This window comes from Pan paniscus, chromosome 23 (genome assembly GCF_029289425.2).
Source record: "Pan paniscus chromosome 23, NHGRI_mPanPan1-v2.0_pri, whole genome shotgun sequence".
Taxonomy (NCBI): Eukaryota; Metazoa; Chordata; class Mammalia; order Primates; family Hominidae; genus Pan; species Pan paniscus.
This window is the reverse complement of record NC_085927.1, coordinates 40,648,703-40,675,337: the sequence shown is the minus strand read 5'-3', so window position 1 is coordinate 40,675,337 and position 26,635 is coordinate 40,648,703. Positions and strand designations below refer to the sequence as shown.

Below are 26,635 nucleotides of genomic sequence, written 5' to 3'. Positions count from 1 at the left end.
CCAAGACGACTCAGTGGGGGAAAGGACAGTCTCTTCAACAAATGATGTTGAAAAAACTGGATGTCCTTGTGCAAAAGAATGAAGTTAGACCCTTATCTCACACCATATGCAAAAATTAACTCAAAATGGATTAAAGACCCAGCAAGGTGCAGTGGCTCTTGCCTGTAATCCCAGCTACTTGGGAGGCTGAGGTAGGAGAATCACTTGAGGCCAGGAGTTCAAGATCAGCCTGAGCAACATAGCGAGACCCTGTCTCTACACACACACACACACACACACACACACACACACACACACAGCCTGAGCAACATAGCGAGACCCTGTCTCTACACACACACACACACACACACACACACACAAACAGTAAAATTAAAACAAAATAGATTCAAATGCCTAAATGTAACATCTGTACAACTCCTAGAGAAAACCATAGGCATAAAGTTTCATGACATTGGATTTGGCAATGATTTCTTGGATATGACACCAAAAGCACAGGCAACAAAAGCAAAAACAGACAAATGGGACTACATCGAAGGACACAACTTATGTTCCTTGAAGGACACAATCAACAAAGTAAAAAGGAAACTTATGGAATAGGAGAAAATATTTGCTAATCATATATCTGACAGTGGGTTAATGTCTAGAATGTAAGAAGAACTTCTACAACTCAACAACAAAAATCAAATAAATGATTAAAAAATGAGCAAAGGGGCTAGGCACGGTGGCTCACACCTGTAATCCCAGCATTTTGGGAAGCTGAGGCGGGCAGATCACTTGAGGTCAGGAGTTCGAGACCAGCCTGGCCAACATGGTGAAATCCCATCTCTACAAAAATACAAAAAATTAGCCAGGCGTGGTGGTGGGCGCCTGTAATCCCAGCTACTCAGAAGGCTGAGGCAGGAGAATTGCTTGAACGTGGGAGGCGGAGGTTGCAGTGAGCCGAGATTGCACCATTGCACTCCAGCCCGGGCAACCATGTGAGACTCTGTCTCAAAAAAACAAAAAACAAAACAAAACAAAAAAACAAACAAACAAAAAAAGGATTTGAACAGACATTTCTCTAAAGATGTTATACAAACGATCAACAAGCATATGAAAAGATGCTCAGCCAGGTGTGGTGGCTTATGCCTGTAGTCCCAGCACTTTGGGAGGCTGAAACAGGCAGATCACCTGAGATCAGGAGTTCAAGACCAGCCTGGCCAACATGGCAAAACCCCATCTCTACTAAAAGTACAAAAATTAGCTGGGTGTGGTGGCAGGCACCTGTAATCACAGCTACTCAGGAGGCTGAGGCAGAAGAATCACTTGAACCCAGGAGGCGGAGGTTGCAGTGAGCCGAAACCATGCCATTGCACTCCAGCCTGGGTGACAAGAGCGAGATTCTGTCTCAAAAAAAAAAAAAAAGAAAGAAAAGAAAGAAAAGATGCTTGTGGTTGGGCATGGTGGCACAGGCCTGTAATCCCGATACTTTGGGAGGCTGAGGTGGGATACTTTGGGAGGCTGAGGTGGGAGGATCACTTGAGCCCAGGAATTCGAGACCAGCTTGGATAACACTGCAAGATCCTGTGTTAAAAAAAAAAAAAAGGCTAGGTGTGGTGGCTCAAGCTTGTAATCCCAGCACTTTGGGAGGCCAAGGCGGGAAGGTCGCCTGCGGTCAGGAGCTCAAGACCAGCCTGGCCAACATGTTGAAACCCCATCTCTACTAAAAACACAAAAAATTAACTGGACATGGTGGCGGGCACCTGTAATCAATCACAGCTACCTGGGAGGCTGAGGCAGGAGAATCGCTTGAACCCAGGAGGCAGAGGTTGCAGTGAGCCAAGATGGCGCCATTGCACTCCAGCCTGGGCAATAAGAGTGAAACTCCGTCTCAAAAAAAAAAAATCTAAAAATTAGCCATGTGTGGTGGTGTGCACACCTGTACTCCCAGCTACTCAGGAGGCTGAGGTGGGAGGATCACTTGAGCCCCAGAGGTTGGGGCTGCAGTGAGCCATGATCATGCCACTACACTTCAGCCCGGACAATGAAGCAAGACTCTGTCCCCTCCTCCCTGGCCAAAAAAAAAAAAAAAAAGAGCGAGAGAGATGCTCATCACTTATCATCACAGAAATGCAAATCAAAACCACAATAGATACCATCTCACATCCATTAGGATGGCTACTATCAAAAACAAAACAAAACAAAAACAGAAAATAAATCATTGGCAAGGACGTAGAGAAACTGGAACCTTTAAAAAACATTGTTGGGCCAAGCACAGTAGCCCATGCCTGTAATCTCAGCACTTTGGGAGGATGAGGAGAGAGGATTCCTTGAGCCCAGGAGTTCCAGGCTAACCTGGGCAACATAGCAAGATCCCATCTCTACAAAATAAAATTAAAAAAAAAAAAGAAACATTTTCAGTGGGAATGTAAAATGGTATAATCACTACGGAAAACAGTATGGAGATTCCTAAAAAAATTAAAAATAGAACTACCATATGATACAGCAATACCACTTTTGCGTATATATCCAAAAGAAACAACAGAAGGCTAGGCGTGGTGGCTCATGCCTGTAATCCCAGCAGTTTGGGAGGCCAAGGTGAGTGGATCACTTGAGGTCAAGAATTCAAGGCCAGCCTGGCCAACATGGTGAAACCCCATCTCTACTAAAAATACAAAAATTAGGCAGGAGTGGTAGAACATGCCTGTAGTTCCAGCTACTCAGGAGGCTGAGGCAAGAGAATTGCTTGAACCCAGGAGGCAGAAGGTGCAGTGAGCTGAGACTGTGCCACTGCACTCCAGCCTGGGCGACAGAGTGAGACTCCATCTCAAAAAAGAAAAAAAAAAAAAAAAAAAAAAACAGAACCAAAAGAATTGAAAGCAGGGTCTCGAGATATTTGCACATCCACCTTCATAGCAGCACTATTCCCAATAGCCAAGAAGAGGAAGCAACTGAAATCTCCATTGACTTTTAATAATAAATGAATAAGCAATAATAAATGAAAATAATAAATGAATAAGCAAAATATGGTCTATACACAAAATGGAGTATTATTCAGCCTTAAAAAGGAAGGAAATTCTGACACATGCTATGACTCATGTAAACCTTGAGGACATTATGCAAAGTGAACTAAGCCAGTCACGAAAAGACAAATACTGTATGATTCCATTTTATGAGGTATCTAAAGCAGTCAAGTTCATAGAAATAGAAAGTAGAATGGTGGGCTGGGTGCAGTGGCTCACGCCTGTAATCCAAGCACTTTGGGAGGCCGAGGTGGGCAGATCACCTGAGGTCAGGAGTTCAAGGCCAGCCTGGCCAACATGGTGAAACCCCATCTCTATTAAAATACAAAAATTAGCTAGGCATGGTGGTGGGCACCTGTAATCCCAGCTACTCGGAAGGCTGAGGCAGGAGAATCGCTTGAACCCGGGAGGCAGAGGTTGCAGTAAGCCAAGATCACACCATTGCACTCCAGCCTGGGCAAGAGTGAAACTCCGTCTCAAATAAAAAGAAATAGAAAGTAGAATGGTGGTGACCAGGGGTAGGGAAAGGGGAAAAGGGGAGGAGTTGTCCAATGAACATAGAGTTTCATATTTGCAGGATGAAAACATTTTGGAGATGTGTTTCACAGCAACGTGAAATACACCATGCTACTGAACTGTACACTTAAAAATAGTTAAGATAGTAAATTCTACGTTATGTGTTTTTTACTACAACAAAAAAAATCACAAGAAAAAAATCAGTGTGTTGAAGAGATATCTGCACTTCCATATTTATTGTAGAACTATTCACAATAGCCAAGATATGGAATCCGCCTAAGTGTCCAGCAGATGAATGGATAAAGAAAATGTGGTATATATACACAATGGAATACTATTCAGCCATTAAAAAAGAATGAAATCTTGTATGTGCACAACATGCATGAGCCCAGAGAACATTATGTTAAGTAAAACAAGCCAAGCATGAAAGACAAATACCACATGTTCTCACTCACATGTGGAGGCTGAAAAAGTCAATCTCATAAAAGTAGAGAGTAGAATAGTAGTTATTAGAGGCTGGGAAGGATAGAGGGAAGTGGGGGAGAAGGAGAGGTTGGTTAATGGATACAGAACTACAGCTAGATAGGAGGAATAAGTTCTAGTGTTCTACAGCACTGTAGGGTGACTACAGTTAATAATAATGTATTGTATATTTTCAAATAACCGGAAGACAGGAGTTTGGATGTTCCCAACACAAAGAAATGATAAATGTTTGAGGTGATGGATATGCTAATTACTTTGATTTGATCATTACACATGGTATACATGAGCCAAAATATCACCCTGTACCCCAAAAATACATATAATTATGATGTGTCAATGAAAACAATTTTAGGTTGACTGTAATAGCTCACATCTGTAATCTCAGTATTTTGGGAGGCCAAGATGGGAGGATCACTTGAGCCCAGGAGTTAGAGACCAGCCTGGGCAACATAGCAAGACCCTGTATCTAAAATAATTGTTTAAAACTTAGCCAAGCATAGTGGTGTGCATCTGTAGTCCCACCTACTTGGGAGGCTGAGGTGGGAGGATCACTTGAGCCTGGGAGGTTGAGGCTGCAATGAGCTGTGATCATGCCACTGCACTCCAGCCTGGGTAACAGAGCAAGACCCTGTCTAAATAAATAAATAAATAACATTTTAAAAATAAAATAAAATACTTCATTGGTTCCCAACCCATGTTAGGAAGAAAAGAAAAAAATCATAAAAATAAAATAAAATGAGCTGGGTGCAGTGGCTCACGCCTGTAATCCCAGCACTTTGGGAGGCTGAGGGCAGATCACGAGGTCAGGAGATCAAGACCATCCTGGCTAACACGGTGAAACCCTGTCTCTACTAAAAAATAGAAAAAATTAGCCGGGCGTGGTGGCGGGCGCCTGTAGTCCCAGCTACTAGGGAGGCTGAGGCAGGAGAATGGGGTGAACCCAGGAGGCGGAGCTTACAGTGAGCTGAGATCACGCCACTGCACTCCAGCCTGGGCGACAGAGTGAGACTCTGTCTCAAAAAAAGAAAAAAAAATTAGCCAAGTGTGGTGATGCACGCCTGTAGTCCCAGCTACTCTGGAGGCTGAGGTGGAGAAGGATTGCTTGAGTGCAGAACATTGAGGCTGCAGTGAGCCGTGATGGTGCCACTGTACCACTCCAGCCTAGGTGACAGAGTAAGACTATATCTCAAAAAAAACAACAAAAAACAAAAACAAACCAAAAAACCAGGGCTCCTTCCTTTACTGGCAGCCCAAGAAGCAGGCCTGGCACATAGAGGGCACTAGACAGATACATTGCTGGATAAATAAATAAAAGAATAAAGAGCTGAGGTTATGTCCATAATGACCCCAAGATACAACCTGTATATGGACAGAAATGATGAACAGTGATGCAAGTTGCTGGGCCTTAGACAAAGCAACTACACTTTCTGTGCCTTGTTTTCCCCATCTGTAAAATGAGGGTGATCCTGGAAGCTCCAGTTCCCTCCCAGGTCACGAAGACTGGAAGTGTGATGAAGTAGATCCACACATATAAAAGATTATTTCCTGCAATATTCTATTCCTGATCAGTTTTCTGCTTTTCATTTCATACAATGTGCAAAAGGATGAGAGAAGATTCTGAGGTTCCATAGCAGCTGGGAGCCCTGACCTCATGGAAATGGCCATCCACATCCTTACTTAATACTTTCAAAGGACCCAGAACCAACAAATACACATCTGGCACTCTCCTCCCAGGGCAAATGAAGGAGGTGGGAAGGCTTGAGCACATTTCAGTTCAACAAGAATTTCCTGGGCTCCTCCTCTCCCAGCTGATGTACCGCTCTAGAGAAACAAAGATGTCATTCTGCCAGGTGGGAGGAAAAGGTGAGGTGGGAGGGTTAGGTCAAGTCCCAAGGTTTGGAGAAGAAAGAGGAGGAGGGTAAGGAGGAAGCTGGAGGCAAAAACTACCAATGGTAAAGGAGATCTGGAGAACAGGGTCTGAAACAGTCTGACACGCTCTGTCTTTCTCAAAGAGTTGCTTCCCCATGGACCCACTTGCCATTGATCTCCCTTTGGGTCATTTGCATTATCCTGTGTATTACACCAGTGTTGGCCTGCACCTTTCGTGTCACGTGAGCACCTCTGGGAGAGATGTATGAAGCCCAGTCTGGAGTCTAAGCATTAGCTGAATAAAGTGACAAAGATCTTTCTACAGGTCTCCAGAGACCTATGTCATCAAGCCAGCTTTGGGATGATGATGATTACCAACCCGCCCCAGCTAAAGGGGACCAGGCAGACACCATGGTGGGCTTCAGCAAGGAGATGAAACACAGAGAAAATGAGTTCTACCTAAGCAAAAATACTGTGGACTTAATGTTTTTGTTTGTTTGTTTGTTTGTTTGTTTTGAGATAGGGTCTCATTGTGTCACCCAGGCTGGAGTGCAGTGATGTGATCTTGGCTCAGTGCAATTTCTGCCTCCCAGGCTCGAGTGACCCTCCCACTTCAGCCTCCTGAGTAGCTGGGACCACAAGCACACACCGCCATGCCTGGCTGATTTTTGCATTTTTTGTAGACATGGGGTTTTGCCATGTTGCCCAGGCTGGTCTCAAACTCCTGGACTCAAGGGATCCACCCACCTTGGCTACCAAAGTGCTGGGATTACAGACCTGAGCCACTGAGCCAGGCCTGGTCTTAATTTTGTGTTGAGAATACCAGTATGAACTGATAATATATTCTATCTTTAAAGAGAACAAACATATTGTTTGTTTGTTTTATACCAAGCTAGGATATAAATGTATTTATATATATATGTATGTACATATATATAGTATCAAACATTGTATAAATATATATATTTCCTAGTTCTGTATAAAACAAAATATAGATATTTCCTAGCTTTTATAAAACAAACATACATAAATATATATATATATATTTCCTAGCTCTATACACTAAAAAGACCTAGAAACAATGACCAACTGGGTGACAATGACCCCTTATGTCACCAAGATTATGATCTTCAAACACTATTTCCCACCAAAAAGAAATGTGGCTCCTTGGAGAAATGGCTGACTCCAGGCCTGGGACAAGACAAGTACAAGGCTGGGCGCAGTGACTCAGCCTGTATTCCCAGCACTTTGGGAGGCCGAGGCAGGCAGATCGCCTGAGGTCAGGAGTTCGAGACCAGCCTGGCCAACATGGTGAAACTGTCTCTACTAAAAATACAAAAATAAGCCTGGTGTGGTGGCACATGCCTGTAATCCCAGCTACTAGGGAGGCTGAGACAGGAGAATCGCTTGAACCTGGGAGGTGGAGGTTACAGTGAGCTGAGATCGCACCACTGTACAGCACCCTGGGTGACAGAGTGAGACCCTGTCTCAAAAAAATACATATTAAAAAAAAAAAAGACAAGTATAAGAAGAGCCTGGAACATGTTTTCAAGCCAGACAGCAAGCAAGCTATTAAACACTAATTCTATCAGGGGTCCTTCCAAAGGACTCTAGGGCCATCTTGAAGAGACTTCCACTAACTAAAGACATGGCCGGACAACATGAGCATCTTTAAGGGTAATGATAGTAGTGGGAAACACATCAAACATGCTGATATCTATGAGAAGGTAATGATGCTTAAGAAAACACAACTAATTGGCCACCACTAGAAGAGAAGTACCAACTCATTATTTTGAAAATTTTTGAAAACAAAACAAAACAAAACAGGAAAGAGTCAAGCACTGATTCTGCTCTTCCTGTGTGAACTGCACCTCTGAGTAACCAACGAGTAGCAGATGAGGGGAAGTTTCTCTTTGTAGAAGTATTCTTGCTAAGGCAGGGCACGGTGGCTCACACCTGTAATCGCAGCACTTTGGGAGGCTGAGTGGGGAAATCACCTGAGGTCAGGAGTTCAAGACCGGCCTGGCCAACATGGTGAAACCCTGTCTCTACTAAAAATACCAAAAAAATTAGCCAGGCATGGTGGTACATGCCTATAATCCCAGCTACTCGGGAGGCTGAAGCAGGAGAATTGCTTGAACCTGGGAGGCAGAGATTACAGTATGCTGAGATTGCGCCACTGCACTCCAGCCCGGGTGACAAAGCAAGACTCCATTTCAGAAAAAAAAAAAAAAAAGTATCCCTGCCAATAAATGAGGATGAAGTGATAGAATTAGACTAATCTGGGCTGGGCGAGGTGGCCTTACATCTGTAATACCAGCACTTTGGGAAGCCAAGTGTGGGCTCACTTGAGCCCAGGAGTTCACAAACCAGCCTGGGTGACACAGCAAGACCCCATGTCTTAAAAAAAAAAATTTTTTTTTAAATAATTAGACTAATTTGGCCAGGTGCGGTGGCTCATGCCTGTAATCCCAGCACTTCAGGAGGCTGAGGCAGGAGAACTGGTTGAATCTGGGAGGTGGAGTTTGCAGTAAGCCGAAATCACACCACTGCACTCCAGCCTGGAGACAGAGTGAGACTCTGTCTCAAAAAAAAAAAAAAAACAACAAACAAACAAACAAAAAAGAATTAGACTAATCTAAGATTGATCATCACTAGCTGCTAACATCACAAAAAAAGAGAAGCCACCAACTCCTGATGGAAGAACACACCACCACCTATTCAACTTTCTAGATCCATCTGTCAAACTAAGACCTTACAGAGGAGAGAGGAACATGTTAACCTACACCAAGAAAATGCCATCAGCAAAATCCAGACTGTGGGAAATTCTATGGGTAGATCTTGTTTGAGTCCCAATACAAACAAATGTATCCAAAAAAAATTTTATGACATTTGAAACCACTGAAATTGTGAACACTGATTGGATAGCTGATGATAAGGAATTATTGTTAATTTGTTTTAGTTGTAATAGTGGTATTGTGGATATGTTTTTGTTTATTTATTTATTTATTTTATTATTATTTTTTTTGAGATGGAGTTTTGACTCTTGTTGTCCAGGCTAGAGTGCAACAGGACAACCTAGCTCACAGCAACCTCCACCTCTTGGGTTCAAGTGATTCTCCTGCCTCAGCCTCCCAAATAGCTGGGATTACAGGCACCCATCACCATACCCGGCTAATTTTTTATATTTAGTAGAGATAGGTTTTCACCATGTTGGTCAGGCTGGTCTCAAACTCCTGACCTCAGGTGATCCACCCACCTTGGCCTCCCAAAGTGCTGGGATTACAGGCATGAGCCAACCCCCTTGGCCTGTGGATATGTTTTTAAAATCCTTATCCTTGGCCGGGCACGGTGGCTCACGCCTGTTAATCCTAGCACTTTGGGAGGCTGAAGTGGGCAGATCACCTGAGGTCAGGAGTTCCAGACCAGCCTGGCCAACATGGTGAAACCTCGTCTCTACAAAAATTAAAAACTTAGCCGGGCATGATGGTGGGCGCCTGTAATCCCAGCTACTCGGGAGGCTGAGGCGGAAGAATTGCTTGAACCCAGGAGGCAGAGGTTACAGTGAGCCGAGATCATGCCATTGCACTCCAGACTGGGTGACAGAGCAAGACTCTGTCTCAAAAAAAAAAAAAAAATTCCTTATCCTTTAGAGATATATACTGAAATAGTCACAGGTAAAATATCATATTTAGAATTCACTTTAAAATGATTTGAGAGGGACTGAGATGAAACAAGATTGGCCTAGAAGTTAATAATTGTTGAAACTAGGTAATGGGTACATGGGGTTTCATTATGCTATTGTCTACTCTTATATATGTTTAAAATTCTTCATAACAAAAGTTTTAAATACACATTAATACAATGAGCTCTCAATATCCTCACATAGTCTTAGCTCATGTAAGTCTTAGAAAAGGGGCTGAACAGCCAGGTGAGGTGGTTCTCACCTGTAATCCCAGCATTTTGGGAGGCTGAGGCGGGTGGATCACCTGAGGTCAGGAGTTCGAGACCAGCCTGGCCAACACGGCACAACCCTGTCTCTACTAAAAATGCAAAAATTAGCCGGGTATGGTGGCAGGTGCCCGTAATCCCATTGACTGGGGAGGGTGAGGCAGGAGACTGGCTTGAACCCAGGAAGTAGAGGTTGCAGTGAACCAAGACTGCACCACTGCACTGCAGCCTGGGCAACAAGAGTGAGACTCTGTCTCAAAAAAAAAAAAAAAGAAAAAAGAAAAGGGGCTGAAGAAGCTGGGCCATGTGTAGCCTCGTGATCACTGTGTTCTCCTAGCAATTCATTGACTCCCCCTCGGCTACTGCAATGGTTCAGGCTGCATGTTGGGTCTTTATACTAGGAACAAAACACAAAATTACAAAAAGTACATTTTCTTTTTTTTTTTTTTTTTTGAGACAGAGTCTCGCTCTGTTGCCCAGGCTGGAGTGCAGTGGCGTGATCTCAACTCACTGCAAGCTCCGCCACCCGGGTTCACGCCATTCCCCTGCCTCAGCTTCCCGAGTAGCTGGGATTACATGCACCCGCCACCATGCCCGGCTAATTTTTTGTGTGTATTTTTAGTAGAGATGGGGTTTCACTGTGTTAGCCAGGATGGTCTCGATCTTCTGACGTCGTGATCCGCCCGCCTCAGCCTCCCATAGTGCTGGGATTACAGGCGTGAGCCACTGCACTGGGCCCAAAAAGTACATTTTCTATAAAAATGCTTCACTTAAGGCCGGGCGCGGTGGCTCACGCCTGTAATCCTAACACTTTGGGAGGCCGAGGTGGGTGGATCACTTGAGGCCAGGAGATCAAGACCATCCTGGCCAATATGGTGAAACCTCGTCTCTACTAAAAATACAAAAATTAGCTGGGCGTGGCAGTGAGAGCCTGTAATCCCACCTACTCCGGAGGCTGAGGTAGAAGAATTGCTTGAACACGGGAGGCGGAGGTTGCAGTGAGCTGAGATCACGCCACTGCACTCCAGACTGGCGACAAAGCTAGACTCCGTCTCAAAAAAAAAAGCTTCACTGAAGTTTGAGAGTCTTTCAAGTATAAGGCCCTAGGCCCAGCACTCCAGAGGACACTACATTGAGAAGACATGGCCCTATGTTCCGGTGGGGAGGAGGGAGGTATTGATCTAACGGAGAGAGAAGAACGAATACCCAGCTGATGGGGTGCATGGCCAAATGAAATACACAAAAAGGCATCCAGAGGAAGGACAGTTCCTCCAGATCATTGCAGGAAATCCATACAGGTCCATGCTGAGATGACCCTGGGATTAAGCCTACCCAGATAGGATTTCAGCAGCAATGAGGAGGGGTCCTTCTGGCTGAGGGGATGGCAGGAAGATCTGGAGTGAGGAATGAAACACATGTGGCTTGCAAAGGGGGAGTAAGGCAAGTTTGTTAGAAGAAGGGTCAAGGCTGGAAGAAGATGAGTGATAGGGAAAAGAGAGGCAGGACCTGGCTGTGAAGGACAGTGACTATCACGCCGAGGGACAGGGCTTCATCTGGTGAGCCCAGGGAAACCACACACTGTATTAGGAAGGCGGCACCTCCTGCTGCTTCAAAGGACAATGCAATCTGGCAGTTTCCTATGCAAGCTCAGCCACGCCATCTGCCCTCCTCTTGGTTTCAGGCAATGGCCCAGCAATGCAGATCAAATGGTGTGAGTCAAGATTGTTAAATCGGTATTAAATGTAGAGCTGTGGCTGTGCGTGTGACAAGATGCCAAATGGAATGAAGCATCACTAAGCAATCAGAACTCCAAGTACTCTTTAAAAAAAAAAGTAAGGCAACGTGGCAAAGCATCGCACATAAAAGAAAAAAAGTGTACAGCACGCAGCATGACCCCAAACTTATTGACAGTTTGCTCCGTGTGTATGATTATGAAAGGGGCCTCTTAAAGCCACATCTCCGTGTGGTGACACCTGCTGTGTGATTCACCACACACCAAGCTGCCAATTTCAATTTTGTTCAGAGGTGTTTCTTACCATCTCCTCTCTCCACGTGTCAGCATCCAGCAGTCATCCAGAGAATAGGCCCATTTCCCCTCTCTTTCCCCTTGGGATAAGCATATACTGATCTTGTTCTAGGGAACCTCACAGCCTTTCCATAGACCTGTCTTTCTTTACTGACATAGTTTGCCAGCTGTATCCCAAAAGACTACAGGGGAAGTGAAAGCCACATGTCTGAATATCCAGGGGCTCCCACAAAGCACTTTGCCTGAAGCTGTTGGCCTCTTACTAAATAACCAGGGTGTGTGCACACTTCCCTCCCCCTCCTCCACTCCAGTTGTGTGACAGTGGTATGCAGGTCTGTCACTCACACTGCCTTGCACATTGTGGTCACTGCAGATCAATAAACAATATGACCAAAGCTAGTGCAGGCTCACTGTCACAAACGTTTCAGACTTCTTGTCAGGCCCCAATCTTGGATTAACAGACCCTCCCTGAGAAAAGTACAAGGTTCAGTAGCAGCAGCTGAAGAACTCACAGCAGACACTCCACCAAAGGCGCAAAAATACTGGGGAGGCCAGACGCGGTAGCTCACCCCTGTAATCCCAGCACTTTGGGAGGCCAAGGCAGGTGGATCATGTGAAGTCGAGAGTTCGAGACCAGCCTGACCAACATGGAGAAACCCCGACTCTACTAAAAATACAAAATTAGCCGGGCATGGTGGTGCATGCCTGTAATTCCAGATACTTGAGAGGCTGAGGCAGGAGAATTGCTTAAACCCGGGAGGCGGAGGTTGCGGTGAGCTGAGATCGCGCCACTGCACTCCAACCTGGGCAACAAGAGCAAAACTCCATCTCAACAATAACAACAACAACAACAAAAATACTGGGAGGAAGGGGTCCATGTGGCAAGTGTACCCCAGTCACTTGCAAAAACCAAGCCGCCAGATGACCTTGGGCAAGGTCTAGATCAGACAAGTGTCTGTGACGCAATCAACCGCCAATCACAGGGCCAGGAGAGCCACAGAGCAGGCACTCAGCACACAGAGCAGCAGACATGCTATGTGTTTGACACCCTGCAAGACTGGCATGTGGCTTTCTCTGATCAGAGACAAGAAGCCACTCCATCACTCAAAGCCAAGTATGGGCACTCACTCTCCTTGAACCAGCCCTTACTCTGACCGATGTCACTGATGTCTGCAAGGAGGAAGGAGTTCACACCTGTGCAGAAAAGAGTTCACATAGCAGGCCTGAGACTGCCCGTCCTTTGACAGGCCTGCTTCCAAGGGGCCTTTGGCTGGTGTCTGGTAGCTTGAATTTGGGGAGGTTTCCTACCATTCCCTAACTGATAAGGGTGGCTCACTGTGCCTATACTGTTTGTACAAACGATGTGATTTATGGCAAATATCTGCTTTCCAGCTCACACCTGTAATACCAGCACTTTGGGAGGCTGAGATCACCTGAGGTCAGGAGTTCGAGACCAGCCTGGCCAACATGGTGAAACTCCATCTCTATTAAAAATACAAAAATTAGCCAAAAATACCTTGAACCCAGGAGGCAGAGGTTGCAGTGAGCTGAGACTGCACCACTTCACTCCAGCCTGGGCGACACAGCAAGACTCTGTCTCGAAAAAAAAAAAAATCTGCTTTCCTTCTGGGAATCTGGAATTTGGGTATGTGCCAAACAGAAGGTGCCCACATGACGAACTCCCAGTAAAAACCCTGGGCTCTGAGTCTCTAAGGAGCTTCCCTGGTTGGCAGCATTTCACGTGCGTTGTCACAGCTCGGTGGTGGAGGGATTAAGCGCATCTTGTGTGACTCCACTGGGAGAGGACCCTTGGAAGCTTGCAGCTGTTTTTCCCCAGACTTCACTCTGTTTCTTTGCCATTGTGCTTTCTTTGCATCCTTTCATTGTAATAAAGCATAGCTGTGGGTACAACTATTAGGTTGGTACAAAGGTAATCACAGTTTTTGCCATTAATATATGCTGAGTCCTGTGAGTCCTCCTAGTGGGTCATTGAGCCTGGGGTTACTTTTGGAGACCTCCAACTCAGGACCCCACAGGAGAGTCTCCCCAGTGTGAGGTGGGTGGACACCTTTGCGTGGGCTGAGTCAGAAGACTGTGATTGAATCCTCGTGCTGTTCATGTGCTTCCAGTTTTTTCCCCATGTAACAGGATGGCAAGATCAGCACTCCTGCACTGAAAGCATAAACTGGAAATCACTCTGACACTTGCAGAATACCCCACAGACAAAAGGTTGTATTATCCAATTGGATCTAACATTTTAGGGTAGAGGCTCCTTCTTTGATCAATAGCTGGCTTCCAACAGTGCAAGGCAAACCATCAGATACACAGAAAAGTAGTTTTAAAAGCTATAAGGCCAGGCCAGGCACGATGGCTCACACCTGTAATCCCAGCACTTTGGGAGGCTGAGGCGGGCAGATCACTTGAAGTCAGGAATTTGAGACCAGCCTGGCCAACATGGTGAAACTCCGTCTCTACTAAAAATACAAAAATTAGCAGGGCATGGTGGCAGGTGACTGTACTCCCAGCTACTTGGGAGACTAAGACAGGAGAATTGCTTGAACCCAGGTGGCAGAGGTTGTGGTGAGCCAGGATCGTGCCACTGCACTCCAGCCTGGGCAACAGAGTGAGATTCCGTCTAAAAAAAAAAAAAAAAAGCTATAAGGCCGGGCATGGTGGCTTACACCTGTAATCCCAACACTTTGGGAGGCTGAGGCGGGTGGATCACTTGAGCTCAAGAGGTTGAGACCAGTTTGGCCAACATGGTGAAACCCCATCTCTACTAAAAATACAAAAATTAGCTGGGTGTGGTGGTGCACACCTGTAATCCCAGCTACTCCAGAGGCTGAGGCAGGAAAATCGCTTGAACCCAGGAAGCAGAGGTTGCAGTGAGCCAAGATTGTGCCACTGCACTTCAGCCTGGGCAACACAGCGAGACTCCATCTCAAAAAATTAAAAAAAAAAAAAATAAGATATTGGTTCACTGAGTAGCCTATTGCAACACATTCAAAGCTAGAAACACATTATATCCACATTCCCACTGCTGCTTTTCTTGCACTCCTGGCTTAAGCCTGCAATCTCCAATTTATCTCCCCACTTAACTTATTGCAGCAAACAAGTTTTTGAAATGGAAGACAAATTAAGAAAAATTCAAGTTTGGCATGAACACACTTGGCTTTCTGAAATCCCATAAACTCACAGGCAACTCTAATTCATTTACTCACTCATCCATTAACAGACAAACCAAGCTACTGAGGATGTATCAGTGGCAAGTACTACTCCAGGCTCTATATGGAATACAAAGAAGATGCCAAACTTGGCCATGGTGTCCCCTTGACACAAAGTTATCTGCAGAGAAGCTCAGACATACCCTGTAAATTCCCAAAGGAGGAAGACCTGGTTCTTTGGATCAGTACGGGGCTACTCTAGGTATTTCAAACTGGAGAAATTCAATACAGGGATCTGCTTACACAGGAGAAGGTACTGTTTTGTTTTGTTTTGTTTATTTATTTTATTTATTTTTTGAGACCGAGTCTCACTCTGTCACCCAGGCTGGATTGCAGTGGCATGATCTTGGCTCACTGCAACCTCCACCTCCCGGGTTCAAGTGATTCTCATGCCTCAGACTCCCGAGTAGCTGGGGTTACAGGCACCCACCACCATGCCCAGCTAATTTTTGTATTTTTAGTACAGACAGGACTTCGCCATGTTGGTCAGGCTGGTCTCAAACTCCTGACCTCAGGTGACCCACCTGCCTCATTCTGCCAAACTGCTGGGATTACAGGCGTGAGCCACCACGCCCAGCAGAGAAGGTACTATTGAAAGAGAATCCTGGAGAAGGTGAGACAACCCCAGGGTCATGGAGGTGGGACACTAGCACCACAGCAGGGATGCACTGTCCAGGACAGAAGCTGGGACACCAGGTAAGCAGAAGGCAGACCTGAACCATGATGCGGCAACTGGGATGGAGAGGAGGAGCTAGAGGAGATAGACAGGCAGGACTTGGAAATTTCATCTAATGTGGGATGAGGGAGGGAAGAGGCAGCAAGTATGACTCAGAGGTATTCAGCTATTCATAGAAAGAGGAGAGTTAGGAGGGGGAGGCAGGTTTGGTGGGGAAAATGACAGTTCATGTCACTAGAACTTGCTAAGAATGTTGGTGTGCACTGTGCTCCTCCAAAATATGCTGCTAGTCCATTTGTCACCTCTTTGCAACAACTCTGTGCTAAATGCTAAGAAAATATACTTCAAATGCTTACACATGATCAACCTGTGCATTCCTTTTTGGCCTCCTAACAGTCTCAGAGTATGTAACAATGAATAATAATTTCAAATTAAAGCTGAATCCAATAAAGCTACCTTCGGGGGTATCCAGCCCATTATGTGAGGACTAACCCTGCACACTTGCACCCTCAACTTCATGTTTTCAGGGACGCTTTGCAACTGGATGGACTTTTCCATCTCCAGCCTTTGAGTATTATCAAAATTGACATTGAAGGCCGGGCGTGGTGGCTCATGCCTGTAATCCCAGCACTTTGGGAGGCCGAGGCGGGCGGATCACAAGGTCAGGAGATCGAGACCATCCTGGCTAACATGGTGAAACCCTGTCTGTACTAAAAATACAAAAAATAAGCCGGGTGTGGTGGCGGGTGCCTGTAGTCCCAGCTACTTGGGAGGCTGAGGCAGGAGAATGGTGTGAACCCGGGAGGCGGAGCTTGCAGTGAGTCGAGATCGTGCCACTGCACTCTGGCCTGGGCTACAGAGCGAGACTCTGTCTCAAAAAAAAAAAAAAAAGAAAAAGAAAAAAGAAATTGACATTGAAAACAGTACAATATTTCTCGGTGCCCAGTTTTCACAGCCGTTGGCTTTTGAGAACTGAGTTCATGGGAAGGGTGAGTACACAATCTATCCCAGAGGCAACAATGTCTTGGTGTGCCATCTTCTGTTAGCTGGCCACTGACCCAAAATGGGTGCAGCTCACCAAGTGTTCAGTGGTCTTCCTCAGCCAAAGGACTTTTTTTTTTTTGAGACGTAGTTGCACTCTTGTTGCCCAGGCTGGAGTGCAATAGCACAATCTCGGCTCACTGCAACCTCTGCCTCCCTGGTTCAAGCGATTCTCCTGCCTCAGCCTCCCGAGTAGCTGGGATTATAGGCATGCGTCACCACGCCTAGCTAATTTTTTTTTTTTTTGTATATAGTAAAGACGGGGTGGGTTTCACCATGTTAGTCAAGCTGGTCTCGAACTGCTGACCTCAGGTGATCTGCCCGCCTCAGCCTCCCAAAGTTCTGGGATTACAGGCATGAGCCACTGTGCCCAGCCAAGGACTTTCAAAATTTGTTTTCACTTGACTGCAGCTATCTATCTTATAGACCCAGGCTAATTTCTGGGAGGCATTCCTTGCTAACTGGCTTAGCCATTACTAAGCAGAGATCAGTATGAACAATAAATAAATTATTTAAAATGCTTCTGTTTGAAATCATTTCCTGAGAAATAAATGTCATTTATAATGTCACCAAGCAGACAACTGGTATACAACAAAACAGAAGTTTGCCTAACCTAATAAATGTTGTCCTTAATGTAGATAAAACTTGTGTTTGGAACACTTTCTCCATAAAAACTTGCTGATGACAATACATTTGAAAATTCTGTATCATTTAGGAATTATTCTCTAATTTTATGGAATCACATGTTCCCTGTGAGATAAGAACTAGGGATAAATTTTTTCAAAGGGAACTTCCCGCAATTAAAAAAAAAAGCCAACATTGAACAAAAAACCATATTCCTATATTCTCCTTGTTAGTATGCAAATAAATATATAATTAAGAATGCCAAGTAATGGAATAAGAATCTTGTCTTCTAGGCCAGGCTCGGTGGCTCAAGCCTGTTATTCCAGCACTTTGGGAGGCCAAGGCAAGCGGATCACGAGGTCAGGAGTTTGAGATCAGCCTGGCCGACATGGTGAAACCCCGTCTCTACTAAAAATACAAAAAAAATTAGCTGGGTATGGTGGCATGCCTCTGTAATCCCAGCTACTCGGGAGGCTGTGGCAGGAAAATTGTTTGAACCTGGGAGGCAGAGGTCACAGTGAGCCGAGATCGTGCCACTGCACTCCAGCCTGGGTGACAGAACGAGACTCCATCTCAAAAAAAAAAAAAAGAAAAAAAGAATCTTGTCTTCTGTCTTATTTATATTCCAAGCACATTGTCAGAAAGAAGTGAAAATCTGCCAACAATTATCCATATCTCATAGAAATACTTTTTACATGTGATAATATTTATAAAGAGCATTTTTAAAAATTCTTAATAATATGAATGTTATTAAGCCCAACTATTGGTAAAAATGTGCTTTCTTCCTTAGAATATACTTAAGCAATCAAATGAGTTTCTCGAGCAAAATCCAGGGCAGAAGTACCTGAGGAAGTGACATTGAAAGGAGAAATTTTAATCCAAACCCCCACTCTTCTGCTATTAAGGTAAAAATAATGGAAATTGAAATGCAGGTCAGGACTACAATGAGCGATCACAGTTCCCATTCGATTAGCAAAATCAACACTGACAATACCAAGTCTTGCAAAGGATAAGGATCCACAGAATCTCTTTTTCATGACCGTTGGGAATATAAATTTGTGCAACTGCTTTGGGAAACAGTTTGGCATTACGTAAGATGAACATTCACAATTCTCTACAACCCAGAAATTATACTCAAGAGAAATTCCGGCACACATACAAGAATGTTTGTAGTGACCCATCATCAGGAAAATGCATAAGTAAAAGGTGCTACATTTGCACCCTGGACTTTATACAATAGTCAAAATAAGTCTTGTAAAAATAACATACTCTATATATTAGAAACCCTTTTTGAAATAAGGTTAAAGATGACTGCATAGCCAGGCACAGTGGCTCATGCCTGTAATCTCAGCAGTTTGGGAGGCTGAAGGGGGTGGATCACTTGAGGCCAGGAGTTTGAGACCAGCCTGGCCAACATAACGAAACCTTGTGTCTACTAAAAACACACAAAAAATTAGCTGGGCACGGTAGCACACGCTTGTGATCCCAGCTACTCAGGAGGCTGAGGCATGAGAATCACTGGAACCTGGGAGTGGGAGGGTGTAGTAAGCCAAGATCGTGCCACTGTGCTCCAGCCTGGGCAACAGAATAAGACTCTGTCTCAAAAAAAAAAAAATTGCAATAAAAAATATGGGCTTTTAAATATTACACCTAGATGAGATAAAATTAAATAAAATGGGGAGAAAAGTGCATGGCGACCAGGATTAGGAATAGTGGCTATCCTGGAGGAGGGGAGGCCAGAAAGTGGGATGGGATGGCAGGGGGCACAAGAAATAGATGCTCACATTTTCTCCAAACACCAGGCTTCACTTAGTTAAAAATTAAAAAGTTGGCCAGGTGCAGTGGCTCATGCCTGTAATCCCAGCACTTTGGGAGGCCAAGGCGGGCAGATCACAAAGTCAGGAGTTTGAGACCATCCTGGCCAATATGGTGAAACCCCGTCTCTACTAAAAGTACAAAAAATTAGCCAGGCGTGGTGGTGCACGCCTGTAGTTCCAGCTACTCGGGAGGCTGAGGCAGGGGAATAGCTCGAACCTGGGAGGCAGAGATTGCAGTGAGCTGAGATCACGCCACTGCACTCCAGCCTGGCGACAGAGCAAGACTCTGTCTCAAAAAAGAAAAAAAAAAAAGAAAAATTAAAAAGTTGAGAGTGGTCTTTCCAAAAGGGAATCCAGCAAGAGAAATGGCCCTGATTCCTTCTTCGCCAGCCACATTGCCCAGCAGGTAAGCTTGACTCTACCAGCCCCCAAGGAAAAGAGATCATGAATTTAAAAATTATTTCACTCTATTTCCAACTCACAAGCACCCTAATCTCACCTCTATCCCCAGCCATACCCATTTGGCCACCTGCTGAGAGCTGGGTGTCTGGAGAGGGCTGGAGGAGATAACACACATGCACGGCACTGGGCACATTTGGCGCATCCGAAAACCCACCCTGCTGCTGTCAGGGTTACATGACAGACCTGGAGGATGCTCAGTCCTTGATCCCAGCTAGCAAGATGGCCTGTTCTAGAAGGGGAATTCAGATCAGAAGTGGGGACAGGAGAGCGGCGTCAAACATCTCAAGTAGCAATTCCAGCTGCACTTCAAAAGGGCCTTTTCTGCACATATACTCATCTCTGGTGGCATTCGGACACACAGCCTGCAAGCTGGCCGCCTCTGGGGAGGCCATTGAGGTTCATTCATTCAGCCTCAGTTCCCCTTTCCTGGCCAGCCTTGCATGGAATGCAATGAAGGCACAGGATCGTATAAATGTCAGGAATCGTTCATTATAACTGGGTGAGGTCAGCAACAATTTGACCCATCTTAGAATCTCGAAAAGTCCGAAAAGGAAATTGCAGAGCTGGACTGTACACGCACACACACAAGAAACTTGTTCTCACTCCCTCCTCCCCACAAAACTAGCATTTATCTTCACAACACTATCAGCAAGCAGTAAGAATTTTTCTTAGTTACCCAGAGAATCTGCACACTTGAGATCACTCTGAAATGTCAACCGTCTACACATTTTATTTTAAGAAAAGATTTGGGAGGCTGAGATGGGCAGATCATGAGGTCAAGAGATCAAGACCATCCTGGCCAACATGGTGAAACCCCGCCTCTACTAAAAATACAAAAATTAACCGTGTGTGGTGGCGCACACCTGTAATCCCAGCTACTTGGGAGACTGAGGCAGGAGAACTGCTTGAACCCGGGAGGCGGAGGTTGCAGTGAACCGAGATTGCACCACTGCCCTCCAGCCTGGTGACAGAGTGAGACTCCATCTCAAAAAATAAAAAAAAGAAGATGGACATCTTTGCTCTTCCAATTAAAACCCAAAAGCATGATATCAGGTTTTACTTCCACTAAAACCAGGCATTTCTGCCACTGTGGGAGACTATACTTATAAACATTACCTTTAACTCTTCAGTTTAGTAGTACCTGGTAAATACAGGTAACACAGACATGCTGAACTCAAAGGTGAGTGGGTATCAGGACACATTTGGGACAGGTCCAGATGTTGGTGTTCAGAATCCCTCTCTACCGTCTACTGGGCCAGTGCCTTTGGATAATGGGCTCTGTGTCTCCCCATCAAACCTCAGAACTCCTCATTTGTAAGACAGGAGAGGCCGGCGTGGTGGCTCATGCCTGTAATCCTAACACTTTGGGAGGCCGAGGCAGGCGAATCACTTGAGGTCAGGAGTTCGAAACCAGCCTGGGCAACATGGTGAAACCCCGTCTCTACCAAAAATACAAAAAAAAAAATTAGCCGGGCATGGTGATGGGCGCCTGTAATCCCAACTACTCAGGAGGCTGAGGCGGAAGAATTGCTTGAACCTGGGGGGCGGAGGTTGCAGTGAGCCAAGATTGCACCACTGCACTCCAGCCTGGGCGACAGAGCAATACTCCGTCTCAAAAACAAAAACAACAAAAAACAAAACCCTGTAGTGGGTGACTTGAAGGGATACTGTTGGCTGAATGAAGTGAGTGAAGTGACCTGAATTTCAGCAACAGCAAGTCAAGGTCCTTTTGTGTGCAGCAATGAAACAGTGCTTCTCAGAGTGTGGTCCTGGACCAGCATCACCAGCCACGCCTGGGAAGTTATTAGAAAATCCGAATCTCAGGCCCTTCCCCTAGGCCCACTGTATCAGAAATTCATTGGGGAGGCCCAGCACTTTGTGTTCCAACAAGCTCTTCAGGGAATGCTGATGCACACTCAGGTTTGAGAACCACTGGCATAGACTGATCTGAGTTCTCAAGGCTTAAACCAACCATCCCCAGGAAGCAGACCCAGGGAAGAGCCAGTAAGAAAGCAAAGGGAGGCTTCAGTAACCTCCTTTCAACCAGTTTCAGTGGGAAGACAGTGTTAGCTCTCTCACCACTGGACTTTAATTTTGAATCCCGTGCTGGGTCTGGAATAACAAAGGAGGGCAGCAAAACACTTCCTAGCTCTCCGCAAAATGCCAAGATGGACTCCTGAAGGCCAAGAACCGTGTCCAATACATCTGTGAGTCTGTGGTGCCCAGCCCAAGGCCTGGCAACCAGAGGCATCAGGAAAGGTGGGAGTAACTACCCCAGGCAGGAAGAATAAGCAGCCCTTCCTAAGAGTGTGGGTCCTAAGGACTGAACAAGGTGACTGTCTCCCTCAATCCCAAACACACAATGATGTTAGCTCCGGAACCAGAAAGGGCAAGGACTTTGAGGGGCTGACTCTAGCTAGCTGCCCCAAGCCCCACAACTGCCAAGCAGAAGGGAACTGAGGCCCCAGATCACTCCCTTACTCCACCTCCCCACTTGCCCAAAAACCCAAGCTTGCCAGAGGTCATGTCCGCAGATCACATTCACCCTTGCCAGAGGTCAGGGCCCCCGGCCCTTGGCGGCGGGCCAGAAGCGTGACTTGGCCTGCTGGAATGCATGCCCCTAAACATCTCTAGACTAGTGGCAGTGTCCGCCAACCATGGAGGCCCTCCATCACCATCCCTGCAGCATCACCACCCTCCAACCCCCATGTCCCACCCTGGCGCTTCCATACCTGTAGTAAGAGAGCAAACCATTGCCCAGCACGAACCAGCGGCGCTGGTAGCCCTTCAGATAGTTGGTCCACTTGAGAAGCCAGCCCTCGAAGCTGTCCAGAGGCAGTAAGGCCAGTGGGGCACTGGAGGTTGTGCCAGTCCCCGACATTGGAACCCCAAGAGGAGTCTTCGCCTGTCCTGGTCGCAGAAGAGGCAGGGGCTTTAACGCTGGCAGCGATCCTGACTCGGGTCTGAGAAAGGTCGCGCTCCCCACCGCCCGGGAGAGCGGCTCTGATGCGGCCTTGGTGAAGGGCCCAGCCCCTACACCTGAACTGGACTCTGACCCCGGCCGCGACCCCTGCAGCAGTTCCGATGCCTGCCCAGCCCCTGGCTCCGGCTCAGACGTCGTCTCGGACACAGGATCCGATCTTGGCACTGCCTCCGAAACTGCCTCCGACACCTGTTCTGACAGCGGTCCCCGCTCCGGTTCGGGCACGGGCTGGGGCTGGGGCTTGGGCTCCGGCCCGGAGCCGGACGTGGAAGCGCTCATGCCCGGCGCCGCCGTGTGGCACGACAGGCAGGGGACAACCGTGAACAGCGACGAGAGCCCGCGGGAGCGGCCGCCACAGCCGCCGCCTCGGCTCGGAGCCGCCGCTTTCCCCATAGAGCCGGCCGACCCGCGCGCGGCCGAGCGGCCAGTGGGGGCGGGGGGCAGGCCGGGGGCGGGGCCGGGGGCGCAGTCACGTGCGCGCGGCGCGAGGCGGGGGCGCGCGCGGGTCCCTCCGCGGCCCCGTGCGCCCCGCGCCCGCCAGCGCCCGCCGGCTGTTGTGCTCTCGGCCAGCCGCGGGCCAGGTTTGGCCCCTGGGTCCTCCCTCGGTCCGGCCGGTGGAAGGAGCCCTGGCAACACCTGTGGGCGGAGAGCTCGGCGGGCGGGCAACGCGGAGGGGATGGCGCGCTTCAGGCCACGGTCTCTGCTGCGGCCCAGCCCGTGCCAGGCGCTGGAGGAACAATGATGAATGCGGAGCCCGCCAGCTCCCAGCGCAGCTCTGCCCACGGGACCCTGCGCCGACGCCCCCTCCCCCAACCCAGGCTGGGGTGGGTTCGCTCTCCGCCACCCAGGAAAGCCGGGTGGGAAGCAGGTACGGCACCCAGAGGCCACGAAATGCGCACGAAGCACAGGGGCGCTAAAGGCTAAAGACGACGCCCCGCCCCCCATGGCAGCCATTACCTGTCTGTGGGTCGCTCCTGCGGCCGCCAGAAGCGGTGGCCCCAAGTCGCCGCCTCACCGCCTCCACCTCCTGAGCCAGCTGGCCTACGGTTCATGCCAGGGCGCTTCGCTGCCAGTGACGACATCGTTCGGGTTCTCTAAACAAATATGGGAAGACTTTCTGTAAACCAAGCGTTTTAGTACAAGAAACATCTCAAAGTGGGATTCTGAACTCGGACCTCCCGGGATCCCTGGGTAGGCTGGCAGTCTGTGAGGCTTCCGCAGTAGTTGTGGAGGTTTACCTGTCTGTGCATTTTTCCAGAGTAGGTCTATAGTTTTCATGGGCTTCCCAAAGGAGGCTGTGACCCCAGAATGGTTAAAACATCAGCGAATTTTTTTTTCCGCTTTTTTTTTTTTTTCCTTTTTGAGACTGAGTCTCACTCGGTAGCCCAGGCTGGAATGCAGTGGCGTGATCTTGGTTCACTGCAGCCTCCGCTTCCCAGGTTCAAGCGATTCTCCTGCCTTGGCCTCCCTAGTAGCTGGGATTCCACGGCCCGCACCATGCCGAGGTAAATTTTGTATTTTTAGTAGAAACGGGGTTTCACCATGTTGGTCAGGCTGGTCTTGAACTCCTGGCCTCAGGTGATCCTCCCGCCTCGGCCTCCCAAAGTGCTAGGATTACAGGCGTGAGCCACTGTGCCCAGCCATCAGTGATTTTTTTTTTCTTAAGAATCTATCCAAATGACAAAAGTTGATGGTTACTACAAATAATCAGAAATACAAATGGAAAGACTGAATATTGGGTTTCTGTCCAGACTTTTCAAGCTTAGACCTCTCTGCAGACTCCTCTTAGCTCATCATCACGTCTTACTCTCCCCTTACCCACCTATCCATTCCTGATCTTTGCTTGTGACAAGATAACCTGTGTAGGGACTGCCTCCTACGTGAAGTGGTCCCCAGAAGGAAGCAGATTGGAAGGTCCTAGAAATAGGAGGTGCAGACATGCACTGAGCAGGAGCCGCTGGCATCTTTGCTGGTGACTTTGAGACCCCTTCCTCAGGCACTTGTCTTTGAATGGTGTTCTTACCTGCAATTTTGCTGTGAGCTCTGGAGTGCAGAGAGCCCCCCATCTTGGTCTATCTCATATGTATGACGGTGACCCTCAAACTTCAGCGTGGTGAGTCCCCCCAAGGAAAAGTGATTGCCTCTGGGGTGCAGTGGGGGACAGAACTGGACAACTGACAAATGAGGTGGAATGCTTGCTTTTCACTCACACTTTGAACCTTTTGTATGTTTTACTGTGTATGTTTCACTGTGTGTATGTTTCACCGATTCAAAATAATGATCATAATTGTTAAAATCACCCCAGGGAGGTTTATTAGAAACACACTTTTCCAGAGCTGGGCACGGTGGCTCATGCCTGTAATCCCAGCACCTTGCGAGGCCGAGGCAGGCAGATCACGAGGTCAGGAGACCAGTCTGGCCAACATAATGAAACCCTGTCTCTACTAAAAATTAAAAAAATTAGCCGGGTGTGGTGGTGTGTGCCTGTAATCCCAGCTACTCGGGAGGCCGAGGCAAGAGAATTGTGTGAACCCGGGAGGCAGAGGTTGCAGTGAGCCGAGATCGCACCATTGCACTCCAGCACGGGCGACAGTGAGAGACTCCGTCTTAGTAAAAAAAAGAAAAAAGAGAAAGAAAAAGAAATTCACTTCTCCATCCCCAGTAAGTCAGAGGTGGAATTCAGGAACATGCTTTTTTTTTTTCTTCTTTTTCTTTTCTTGAGACAGTGTCTTACTCTGTCACCTAGTCTGGAGTGCAGTGATGCAATCATGGCTCACTGCAGCCTTGACCTTCAGGGGTCAAGTGGTCCTCCCACCTCGGTCTCCAGATTAGATGGGACTACAGGCATGTGCCACCACACCCAGCTAATTAAAAAAATTTTTTTTTGTAGAGATGGAGTCTCCCTATGTTGCCCAGACTGGTCTTGAAATCCTGGCTCAGGGAATCCTCCTGTCTTGGCCTCCCAAGGTGTTGGGATTACAGGTGTGAGCCACCTCGTCCAGCCAGGAACATGCATTTTATTACTTTGAGATGGAGTCTTGCTCTGTTGCCCAGGCTGGCATGCAGTGGCACAATCTCGGCTCACTGCAACCTCTGCCTCCTGGGTTCAAGCGATTCTTGTGCCTCAGCCTCCCGAGCAGCTGGGATTACAGGCATGCGCCACCAGGCCCAGATAATTTTTGTATTTTTAGTAGAAACGGGGTTTCACCATGTTGGCCAGGCTGGTCTCGAACTCCTGACCTCAGGTGATCCACCCACCTCAGCCTCCCAAAGTATGAGGATTACAGGCATGAGGGACCACGCCCGACTGAGAACATGCATTTTAATGATTTCCCAGAGATTTTGCATGTGGATGGATCATGGAGCACATTTTGGTGGACAGTGATGTGGAGGGAACATCTACGGCTTTGGGAGTCAGACCCACTAAAGAAATCCCAGTTCGGCCACTCCCTTGCTGTGGGTCCTTCAGTGACCCCGCTGAGCTTCCGCTTATTCATCTGTAAAATGAGGATAATAACAACTACCTCTCAGGTTGTAATGAAATAATGTGTGTAAACCATATTTGACATAGTAAGTGCTTAGTAAATATTCTCTAGTTATTTACTAGAGGGTTCTCTGTGAAATGTTTGGTGAAATGAACTAAACAGAGGCCAGAGCAGAAGGAGATGAGACCAAGGTTGACAAGCTTGGGAAATAACCACAATGGGCAAAGTTCAGTGCCTGCTATGTATGCATCAGATGCGTTTGCAACCCTTAAGGAAGGAAGCTGTCTAGTAAACAAATAGTTAAGGATATGTTTTGACTGCTGCAATAAATTGCCAAGCTCTCAAAGATAACAGGGCCTGCCATCTTCATTAGTTCTGCCAGAGTGAGTGAAGAAGGAGTCACAGAAGGGACAACTTTTGCACTGAGTCCAAGGGATAAGGAGTGAAAGGGCATTCAAGGTGAAGGAACCAGCATA

At 47.1% G+C, this 26,635-nt stretch overlaps 1 protein-coding gene across 6 annotated transcripts in view; it reads right to left on the bottom strand.

Moving 5' to 3' along the window:
• OSBP2 (oxysterol binding protein 2) overlaps positions 1–23,768 on the bottom strand; it is a 228,006-nt gene extending 204,238 nt beyond the window's left edge. For 2 of the 6 annotated variants that reach the window (XM_063603399.1, XM_055105752.2), the window contains exon 1: positions 22,424–23,108. In XM_063603399.1, coding sequence (XP_063459469.1) covers positions 22,424–23,067 — 644 coding nt within the window. In that variant the 5' untranslated portion in view covers positions 23,068–23,108. Of the gene's footprint in view, positions 1–22,423; positions 23,110–23,631 lie in introns of those variants that run through there. The other 4 variants (XM_034948707.4, XM_055105751.2, XM_008964432.4 and 1 more) reach the window with 4 other exon arrangements.
• Between the last annotated feature and the right edge of the window lie 2,867 nt (positions 23,769–26,635).